This window comes from Urtica dioica, chromosome 12 (genome assembly GCF_054948205.1).
Source record: "Urtica dioica subsp. dioica isolate 48M chromosome 12, U.dioica_male_clone48M_v1_H2, whole genome shotgun sequence".
NCBI classification, from domain to species: domain Eukaryota; kingdom Viridiplantae; phylum Streptophyta; class Magnoliopsida; order Rosales; family Urticaceae; genus Urtica; species Urtica dioica.
In genome coordinates this window covers 4339481-4351634 of record NC_142767.1, presented here as the reverse complement: position 1 = coordinate 4351634, position 12154 = coordinate 4339481, and the positions used below count along the sequence as shown (strand labels likewise).

General features: G+C 38.5%; 1 protein-coding gene across 1 annotated transcript in view; it reads left to right on the top strand.

The window, feature by feature from the left end:
- The first annotated feature begins 10630 nt into the window (after nt 1-10630).
- LOC149378709 (protein ZINC INDUCED FACILITATOR-LIKE 1-like) overlaps nt 10631-12154 on the top strand; it is a 36411-nt gene continuing 34887 nt past the window's right edge. Inside the window, exons 1-2 of the mRNA XM_089603833.1 lie at nt 10631-10923; nt 11173-11213. Of these exons, the coding sequence (XP_089459959.1) occupies nt 10779-10923; nt 11173-11213 (186 nt within the window). The 5' untranslated portion in view covers nt 10631-10778. The remainder of the gene's footprint in view (nt 10924-11172; nt 11214-12154) is intronic.

The following is a 12154-nucleotide window of genomic DNA, read 5'->3' as shown; positions in this document are numbered from 1 at the left end:
ATGACTATGAGGAGTTCAAGTTCGCGGGGGTTCCTGATGACAGCCTCTTCAAAAAAAATTTCCCGCAAAAGTACTTAAGTAGAAATTTGGTCAACCAATTCTCGGAGCCAAACAATGACCGACCGACAGAAGTTTAGGTATATTACATTAAAATATACTTTGTGGTGAATGTCCTCACGGAGGACGATGTCAAAAATAGGACCCCATGCAAAGTCTGAAAGTTCGGGGAAAAGCTTGGTGAGCCATCGGAGCAAGGTAAAAATAAAAGGAAGCTCCATCTCGCCGGATTCGTGGAAGTCTAGGATTGTTCAGGAGGCCTCCATGAGAATATTCAACTTGTGCATGAATGAGGGCTTGAAGAGGGACCACAAAAGCATTGCTCAAGGCAAACCTAAATACAAGCCGAAGTAAGAGAATATATCGCCGTCAATGGAACTTGGTCAGATTCTATTAACCAAAAACCGTTCTTCTAAAATTTGGGGTTTACTGACAGTTAGTTGTCTGATCAAGTAACCTTGCCCATTGCCATGTGGCCGGCCTCTTTACCACATGGCCAGTCTGCTGCCATGCCGCTGGCCTTTCTGATACATGGCCGGCCCATGACCTTGTGGCCGGCCGGCCTCCTTGAAATGCGCGGTCGGGCTGGCCTCTTACCACCAGGCCGGTCCCTCTTGATGTGCACAGTCGGGCTAGCATCCCTCCATCTGGCCAGTCCCCTTTGACACGTACGGCCAGGGCGGCCTCCTGCAACCCGACTTGCCCTCCTTGACGCGCACACCCGGGCCGGCCTCCTGCCACGCACCAATCCTCCTTGACGCGCATGGCTGGGCCGTCCTCCTACCACCCGACCCATCCTCTCCGACGCGCAAGGTCAGGCCGATCTCTCGCCACCAAGGTGGTCCTCCCAGACGCAGATGGTAGGGTCGGCCTTCCGCCACCCGGTCGGCGTCCTTGACGCGTACGGTCGAGCCGACTCCTCGCCACCCAGACGGCCCCTCTTTTTTGACTCGCGGACCAGGCCAGCTCTTCGCCACCTGGCCAACTAATCACCACTTGATCGGCCTCTTTCCACGTGGCTGAGTTATGCAATAATTAAAATCAATTGTAAATATTCAACATCAAATTGCCTTAGAATGTTATAAAATTATTACAAACAATTATATGAAAATGAAAATAACCCTAAATAAACATAATAACTAAATATTCAATTGATTCCTTAAATTATGGAATTTTTTTTATACTGATAACATGTGTGGTGGATGTTATTTCCATGTTTATCACAATTACTAATTAATACTTAGATTAAATTTTATTTAATTTTAAATCTGAGGAATTTTTGAATGAGAATTCTAATAGGGTATTTAAGTCAATTTACGGGTGTAAGTACATGGACGTGGCCATTTATCTAAGATTTACGAAATGTTGGCTATATGACAACGCGAAACTATAAATATGGCTATATACCTAATGATTCCTTTTTAAATTAGTTAATTGTTTTTGTAGGTGTATCTTTGTGCTCATGACAATGACAATTGAAAAAGAGATAATGTAAGTATATTCGTTTCGATCGTGAAGACCTATTTATATTAATTTCCACAACTACTTTTTCATTACTTTATGAATTTTTTATGAGATATAAATTTTTATATGGAGTCTTAAATTCAAGATGAGATATGGTTTAATTGTTTTAATTATTTGCGTGTTTATTGAATTTGTGTCAACGAGTCTATTTTGTACCTTTTGTTGTGATAAATTAACCTAAATAAACCGACTTAAGTCACCCAAAATAAACTAAATCAAACCAACCTGATTATTGTCGGTTCGGGTTGGTTTGGTTTCGGTTCCATAAACAATTTGGGTTGGACTATAAAAATGACAAACCGAAAAATTTCGAACCAGGTTCATAAAATGTAGAAATCTGAATAACTCGACTTGAAGTATAGGCCTAAAATTTATAACAAGCCCAGCTCATTTTCTTGCCAAATATGCTGTAGGCTCCAATTCCCTTGCCACTTAATTTCAGTGAACTTCCTATTGTTGTAATTGTCATTTTTTTTATATTATTTTTCATTCATACAAAGTATATTTACTACTTGGAATATTTAAACTTAGATTACAAGAAATTTCTTTAAACGTTCAAATAATGAGACATATCGTTATCTCGAGGGATTGAACTCATGTCTTCACGGAGGAGGAGACCTTAAATGCAGGAGATAGTGCTACCAAAACTAGATGAGATTGTGCACTCAAACTAAATGCTTGGGGGGTATGGTTGTAATTGCCATTTAGGCAAACAAAAAAAATAAAAAATAAAAAAATAAAAATTATGAGATTTTCCTGCTGTATATTCGCAATAATGTATTCCAAATAAGTAGCTGCGTCATATACTTGTGTGGGTGTAGGATCCGACCTCCCCAGTATAATGTTCAGTTGGCCCAAGCTCAAATATAAATGTGATAATGTTGGGTTTAGCTCAAAATAGCCTACCTCGTCATGTGAGCTCACTTCGACACATGCCCATGCCCAATGTATTTAAAGCGGCTTTTTTTTTTTAGTCGGACTGAGTCTCAGCCTTCACAACGTCAACCCAGAAAAAGGGGTCTTCACTCCGATTTCTCACCCTCGACAGCACGGGTCAACCAACGAACGAGCTCCGAGATGATCTCCAGCACGACCACGCGTCCTTCAGATGGACGATCAAGACAAGACGACCTCAGCTATAAATAGATTAGATATAGGCGATGAGAGACCACCTGATTATGATTATTTTTCGCTACATTCTTAAATCTTGTACTCATTACACTCGTCAATCAGCCAAGCTTGTTTTAAGTTGTATTACTCAATCTCGCATTCAATAAAATCATAGTATCTTATATTAGTTTGTTATTTTTATTTATTTTTATTTTATTACGACAAATTCTTGAGATATATATATATATATATATATAAATAAATAATACGATACACTAAATATAATATATAGTTTCGTGATAGTTGAGGGACCGAATCCGACATCAACAATTAGGCGCCGTCTGTGGAAAAATTCTAACAAAAATTCTAACCTCGAAGAATTGAGTTAAGCTCAGTTTCAGGAAGTATGGCTAATGAAAATGAATAGATCGAGCTGGATTTGAGGGCCACATTTGAGATGAAAGCCCTTATGGAAACTTTGATCGCTAGATAAGAGGAAAACAGTGAGTTTTAGCAATCCTCTCGGACTATGCTGAACTCTCTGACCGCTGAGTAGTTCAACCTTAGGACTAGATACGAAGCTAACAAGGTTGCGGCCTCTACAGCGAACTCGTCGGTTAATCCTTTTGGGGATGGTACTCCATTCTCCCATTTGGGACCCGCTTAGACTTCTTCAGAATCCAAGTCACTCCTTTCAGCGCGAGATTATCTTATCCCGTCTACCAGTGTGGGATGTATTCCCAAGTCGGATCCTCCACTTTGGCGATGCTGCCGAGCTCGAACATGGTGCCTCATCCACATCCTTGAGGAACGACATCCCAACTCGGAGCACAGTCATCTCTACTACGAATTGAAGTGTCTGGCAGGCTGAGCTCTAGCGCAATACCAAGCACGTCAGCTCGTCAGGATCAGCTTTCAATCCCCCAGGGGTTTACAACCTCGGACAACATCTCAACTCGGAGTCAGGCCGCTTATAGTGGAAACACTATGTCCACCATGACTCATGCTGAGGAAACGCTCTCAAGATCGAAAATGACCGAGATTGAAGCTTTTCACAAATCGGTAGAGGATAGATTTCGAGTTGTTCACTCCAAGATGCATTAAGCTACCAGCTCGGCACTCGAGATCGACCGCCTATTTGCAGAAACAGGACGAACTCCCTTTGCTAACAACATAAGCAGGGTCAATATTATTGACGCTAGAAAGGTTAGACTTTCGAAATATTATGAAATGACCAATCCAAAATCACACATGACCGTCTTCCGAATTGCGATGGGCCGAGCTCATCTCTAGGAGGATGAACTGGAAGCCGGCTACTGTTTTCTTTTCGCAGAAAATCTGACTAGAGCTGCACTAGACTTGTTCTCAAGGGTTGAAGAGGGCATAATTGGCAGTATTAAAAAATTTTCTATCGTTTTTCTTAAGCATTATTCCATGCTCGTCGAAGACGATGCAACCATGGATAACTTGTGGAACACATAGCAAATTGACTCCGAGACCCTCAAGAGCTTCATGACATGTTTTAAAAGTGTCATAGCTAAAATCCCGAACGTCAATAACGACTCGGCATTGACGGCTATGAAAAAAGGACTCAGGCATAACTCTCGATTCCGTGAGGAGATGACTATCAACATGCCATCTGTTGCTGATTTTGGCACCTTGATATTAAGTATGGAAATAATTAATTACACTAACAAGAGCTAATTAATATAATGGTTATCTAACAAGATCTAGATTTATTTATTAATTATTCATGAAAGCAATGTCAAGCAACCAATAAGGGCTACGCTCAGAGATTCAGTAATACTTACATGTTTCAGATCAGCTACTGAATCTTCAAGCTTTGACTCCTCCGTTTTCAGTCCTAAAAGACTATCTTCAAGCTTTAGCTCCTCGACGCTCTGATTCGTCAGTGATGGCACCGTAATCTCCGAGACGAATAAGAAAGATGAGTGTGCACAATCTTTATCTCACTACGATTTACAACGAGATGTTTAGATCGCACCGTGTTTATTGGATTGGAATCACAGAGTTCCAAGAGGGGGAGAGGGGCGTCGGCCAAGAGAGATAGGGGGAGCTCTTGGTCGAAATTTCTGAAGCACAAAAGTGTATATGTTGCCTTCTCATGAACCCCTATTTATAGTAGGAATTTATAGTAGTGAAAATGATATATTTTTGGTAGTTTTCAAAATATATTATTTCTTTTTATTGTGTTCACACTAGTGAATCATAGCTTGACCCATGGATCTCATCTCATGAATCATACTTTCTCTCTTAGCCATCAGATTAATATCAATGAGATGCTATTTTCTGTTTAAATAGAGAATATTTGATTACGAGAGAATAAATGAAATATCTTATTTCCTTTTAAATATTATTCTCCCCTAATATTCGTGAGAGAGAATAAATGACAATATTTTATTCTTTTAAATATTATTCTCTCCTAATATTCATGAGAGAGAATAAAGGACAATATCTTATTTCCTTTTAAATATTATTCTCTCCTAAAATTCATGAAAGAGAATAAATGACAATATCTTATTTTATTTTAAATATTTTTCTCTCTCCTTTATTTAAACAACTAAAGAGAAAATATTGGTAAGTACCAATATGACATGGACGAATTTTGGCACACGGCCAAGGGGGAGATTGGCATAATTCCCAATGCGCGAAACCCCTAAAAAATAGCCCACCTCAATATGTGCAAGGTTCAATTGCTTAAAAATCAATTAATTATTTATTTATTTGGTCCAACAATAAACAAATAAGTAATTGATTAACATAATAGATATTGTCAATCACAATTACTGCTAGTGAGATTATAATAATGAAAACATTATTATTCAAAAGTTCTTACCCGCATTTATCAGAGCCGAATTGGAGACTATGGACCTAGTAATAGAAGCTTAACAAATCTAACGAAAAATGAAAAAAGTCATTTCTCTTTTCTACATCGATTTGTCTAATCTAGGTCAGACTCCACCTTGCAAGCCAAGACTGAATCTTCCTTGGTACTAGAATTATATTTACTCATCGTGATGCGTGTCCACTGATATAATCAGTTCGTGAGCGAGATGCTTTCTCTTTGATCTACTGAGCGTTGCGATGAAGTTGGGCGACATGAGCGTTCACATTGTCCTGTTCGGACTTGGCATGAACCACACTTTTTGAGAGAGCCCGGTTTGCTTCCTCCAGCTTAACGACCTGTCCCCTCAGCTCGTTAATCTGAGCAGTGGAAATACCAAGCTCACGAAGCTTGCCCTTCATCTCGACACAAGATTTTTGGATCTCCAAGGCCATGTCCTTGAATGAATTCTGATCGACAACAGCTTCCTTGAGTTCAGTCTCCTTTTGAGCGAGCTCGACCTCGTACTTTTTTTTTACCTTCTCGCCCATCGAAGCGATCTCATCTGAGAGGTTTTCTATTCGCTCGAATGACTTGGCCATATCTCGGACCTTCTTCTCAGCCACACAGACTTTATCCTCGTAGGCATAAACGCCCTTGTTCATCTCTGTCCATAACTAAACAAACAAAAATAAAGCAATTAGAATCCCCGAATGTATCGAAATACTTGTGGAATTGTAAGACAAATTACCTTGGTGGAAGCACAAGACATGCCTCGATAGGCATTGACCCCCTTTAGCGACCTCACATTGCCTAAAGGTATGGTGGGATACCGCATTTGGCGAAGTAAGAAGATCGAGAAGCTCGAACTTTCTATGAGCCGTACTCATGATCGAAATGGATCGCGACCTTGTTTGATTTCGAGCTCGAGGCCGGATCGGAGCCAATCGAAGAAGGCCTATACGAAGTCAGCGAGCCACTCTTTGACTCGATCTGGCTCGCGGGCATATCTCCCAAAGGGGCGACCGCAGCAGAGTCCGATGCCTGGCCTGTCTTCTTCTCACCACCCTTCTTCTTTTCCTCAAATTTCTTCTTTTCCTCTTTGTTTCCTCTCTTCTCTCCGCTTTTCTTCTTCTCTTCGTTCTTTTTCGTTTTGTCATTCTTCGACTTTTCTTTATCTCCCTCTTCCACCTTGACTGTTACATCCTCCTTCGACATTGGCTTATTTCACTTAGGCTTCTTCGCCGCTGGAGCTGCCTCTACCCTCGAGTTTGACCCTGGAAGAGTCGATTTCTTCTACACCACAATTTTTGCGATTAAGCTTGGACGGCGTAGTGTCAGGAATGACTGCCTCCGCTGCCTTGGTCACGCGATGTTATCATCGCCCCTATCACCTCCCAACGCAGCGGGCGGGCTCAAATTTGAGCAACCACCTCGATCTCCACATCCTCCTACGCTTTCTTTGAGGGAATAGAGTCCTCACCGAACCTAGACTGACGAGCTCCTTTGAGCCTCCTTCCTAGCCAACTTGGCCATCTTCTTCTCCGCCACGTATTCAATCTCGTCGTCCATGTGATCGCTCACACTATCCTTGAGTGATCAAAAAAATATTTTTTTAAATGTATATATGTACATGTATAAATATGATGTTCACCGACTTTGTCCTAAGGCTCTGATGGAATAAACCAATCGAGTTTCGTTGACCTCGAAATAGAAATACCTCATCCTCCAGTGACGGTCCTTCCTTGGAAGATCCTCTATCACAATACGACCGAGTGCCCTGGCTAGGTAAAAGGTAGTAGGAGCAGGCTTAGATTTTCGTTTAATATGACCAAGTCGAGCTAGCTGTATTATAGCCTCTCGAACTACTTCTCTTTGGTCAAATAAATTAACCTAGAGATTGTTTTAAGAAAAAGGAAGGAATGCGAAATCGAAGTCCAAATTTCTTAAAACAAAAATTCGTAAACACAACAGTAACCCTTGTGGATACTCGCCGCCGTCGTGCTCGACCTCGGCAAAGCAAGACGCACCTCAAGAGGAATGTCGACCTCATCAAAATATCCCATGAGATCTGTCTCGGTAATGGTTGCGAAACTTCGTCTAATTCTTCATCTAATTTTTAAGATTTCTACGAAGTTGACATCGATAAACTCAAATGAAATCTAAGTTTAACTCAAAACTTTCAAGAGAAATCTGAGCCGAACTTAAAAGTTCAAAGAAAATCTAGGTGGAGCTGATGAAAAGTGAAGTTTTCTAAGGTGCGAACTCAAGATTATCCTATTTTATGGGGCGAACTCAGGAAAAATTCAAAGGATCCTAGAGAGAAAACTAGAGAGTGAAATAAGAGAGAGAAGTAAAAACTAGAACAAATATGTAAATAACCGCTGGATCAATGAAATAGAAAAGTGAAAGATAAATATCTCGCTTTTCACCTATTTATTGACGTCGGTTGGCAAGCCAATCACGTCAGTCAAACAATTTATTCCACTCGAGTAGGGATCTCAACAGATTTCGTTGCGGATTTCCAAGAGACACTCGATTGAGTTCCGACACATGTCTCATGGCACGTTGATGACATGCCACGAGTACATACACACTCGAATACCTGACTTAGAATTTGAATTTTGAAGTCGAAACGACTTCCGAAATTAATTCCCTTTTTTATTCGAACTGTTTTTATCTAAGTTTATTTAATAAATGCATTTATTATATATATTAGGTGACTAATTGTAGGTGTAGGATCCGACCTCCCCATTATACTGCTCAGTTGGGATAAGCCCAAATATAAATGTGATTATGTTGGGTTCAGCTCGACATAGTCTAGCTCATCTATGTGAGCTTACTTCTACACAAGCCCAGACGTACCGGAGGCTGGGCCAAGGTCTAGCTCGCCGGAGACAGTTGCAGAGATAGAGACGGAGTTGTAGAGAGTTAGAGAGTGAGAGGTAACGAAATCAGGCGAGGAAGAAGAAGACTCGGATATTTATAATACTCTAAGATTATTGGGTGCGACGCCGCCACACCTAATAAACATATTCGGTGCGACATGTCGCACCCGGCGTCGCACCGAATATGAAATCACACAGTCAAAAAATTTCGGGGGAATTTTTCTGAGCGTTTTAAATTTTAAAACCTTTAGGTGCGACATGAGTCGCACCTAAAGGTATTACGTGCGACAATATATCATCCGGTGCGTCACTGTCGCACCGAATACCACTTAACTTTAGCGAAATATTTAGTTACCTGGAAGGGTATCAGGTGCGACAAATATGTGCTTAGGTGCGACATATAGGTGCGACATGTCGCTCCTAAAACCATTCTGCACCAGAAATGTGAATTTGTAGTAGTGGATCCAACGTATTCAAAGCGCCCTCATTTCTTCAGTTGGACCGAGTCTCAACCTTCACCACGTCAACCCGGAAGAAGCGGTCTTCACTCCGACTTCGAACGAGCTCCAAGCAGATGATCTCCAGCGTAACAACGCGTCCTCCAGATGGACCATCAAGACAAGTCGACCTCAGTTATATATAGATTAGGTCTATACGATGACACACCACCTGATTATGATTATTTTGCGCTACATTCTTCAATCTTGTACTCACTTAGCTAGTCAATCAGCCGAGCTCGTTTTCAGTTGTATAACTCAATCTCACACTTAATAAAATCATAGTTGCTTATATTCGTTCATTATTTTTGTTTTATTTCGACTATCTTACGCCGAATTATTGACATATATATAAATATATATATATATATATAAATATATATATATATATATATATATATATATATAAAATACGATACACTAAATATAATTTATAGTTTCGTGATTGTTGAGAGAGCGAATCCGATAACAACAGTGGCCCTGGTGTTAAAAGTAAAAATGAAGCCCAATGTATTTGGGAATTATTACAAATATATTATTTTAAATAATAATTTTCACATTTTAAAATATTGGTTTCTTATAAATGAGAACCGAAAACTAAAGAAAATTAAATATAGGCTAAAACAATAAATAAACTATTAAATTCTTTTAACATATTTTTTACTTATATCTTAAAAAAAGATTATTTTCGCAAGAAATATTTGGTTCTTTACCATTAGTTTCTATATATGAAATTTTCACTATGGTTTATAGGTATATTATAAGAGTAATTAGTCCAATAGCTCAATAGCTCACATTCTTTTTATAAATGGTCCATTAGGTAAATAGTCACATTTACAGTTTGACATTGTTAAATAGCCACCGTTTCATAAATTTTAAATAAATAGCCACTTTCATATATTTCTAGACGTAAATCTTAAGTAAATAATTACTTCCATTTATTAGGTTTTGTCATCTTTATGACTATTTAACTAAAATTTACGAAAGTTGGCTATATAGCAATTCCAAATATTTTAATTGTCAATTTACCTAATTTGTTGTTTTAAAAATAGTCAAAGTTTCATTTTATTAAAAAATAGCGCAACAGACCGAAGTAATAAATTAAATTAACATGTTTAGTCAATTTAATTTAATTCCGATTAGTGAGTTATTTTTTTTAATAAATAAAAAATTTGCGTAGAATCTAAAAAAAAAAGTTACAGATTGGATAGTTACATTAAATTTTCCATGTAATATATCCACATGCACATATGCACGTCATGTGAATAGCTGTTTGGAGTTCGAGTATCCTAGTCCAATTTGGTTTCTGCTTCCGTTTCTATGGGTATCTTAACATATATAGCACGAGTAAAATTATGTAGTAATCATATATATATATATATATATATATTATTTTATATATAAACTTTTTTTCTTGTCAATAAATATGGTGTAAATGAAATAATATATATAAACATATATTGTGGTGTAAATATAGTAATACTAGCTGGCGGGTTTGAATTGAATCTGTTACAGGTTCCAGACAAAGACTAGTCACTTATCATGATGTTTGATACGAAGAAAATAATAATAATAATAAAAAAAACTTATCATGGTGCATTTCGCAATGGCTGACGTAAGTGGTACAAGAAAAATAAAACTCTTCAACCAGTAATATCAAATTACAAACACATTATATATACGACGCGTGTACACTGTACACTATAACTCCAGAATAACTGGGGATACTTATTTCGATAGAAGAGGACTACCTACCTTACCAATTTGTCCTTCGAACCTATCCTATTGCCGGAAAACACCCTAATACAGAGAAGTGAAAAAAAACAAGAAAAAGAAAGAGAGAGAAACCGAAAAAACATGGACGGTGTGAGAGAGAGTTTAATAAGCAAGAAAGAGTATTTCTCAGGTTGTCCTGGATGTGAAGTTGAGAGATACAAAGAATCGCAAACAGGTTTTCCCATTCGGAGCCTTCTTTCTATGTGGTTTATCGTTCTTGCCTCAGGTAACTCTCGCTTGTCATTTTTTTTTTGTTCTGCTAAATTTCGATATTTCTATATGAAACGTAAAACACGTTCAAATCTTAGCATTTCCTTTAAGAATGTGCTAGTGTTATATTATAGGAGGATAGTCTTTAGTTTCTCTGTTATTGTCATGATATAAATGGTTATTTTGTCTTTCCCATTGTCAATATGCAAATACAATGATCAGCGTCCATATATATATAAATTTGACAGTTTCTCTCATTCTTCAGCTCTTCCGATATCCTCTATTTTCCCCTTCATCTACTTTATGGTGAGTATTTTAATAACTTCTATTTGTACTTCATCATTTGAACTCTTCTCTCGTATTTCACTAATGCATAATTTGACGTGACAAAAAAAAAAGAATTGTGAAAATAAGTCGGAGAGAAAGTAGAAGAGAACTTTTTTTAGAGCAAACCATACCCATTTTAAATTTGGGTAGGACAATCCACTTCTACAAAAGTCCGCTTACACGATGGTCTTTCCACAACGGTCTTTGACTTTCGTTGCGAAAAATCCCGACGTGCTTCCATGACGGAAATAATGTCCATCGCAGAAAGAGTGTGTCTTTTGTACTTTCCGCATGACGGTCTTTTGATTCCATAATGGAAAGAATGTGTTTTGTTGAGTTTCCACGAGGGAAATGAGTCCCGTCGTGAAAAAAATAATGCTTTTAGTGTATTCGTGGCGAGGAAATATGTGTCGTCACATCAAAAACTTGGTTTTCAATGTTGTTGCTACGACAAAAATTTCGTCGCGGTGAAATTATTTACGTCTCGATTAAGCACTTTCAACATCGGAAAATGACGGTCATTTATATTTTCACCGCGAAAATAATTACTGCCGCCACGACGTAACAGGTTCTCGCTGCGACTAAATTCGATCTGATAGTGAAGAAAAGACCGTTTTTTATCATGTTCCAAGACGAAACACATACCGCCATGGAAAAGTCATTGCATTGGTACACCATTTCAAGATGAAATAGGGGGTTATTAGTTGTTCGCAATATTATATTAATATTGACAGAAATAAATGAGAAATTGCATGAAAGAAAATTACACGTAAAAACAATTACAAATAAACCGGCTAAACCTTAGAACCGGAAAAAAAATTGGAAAAAATAGCCGAGGACCGTTGGACGGTTTCCTTGAAGCTTTTTATCGCCCTCCCACGGATGCTGGACTATTTGAGCGAAAGCCTCCCAGGATACAA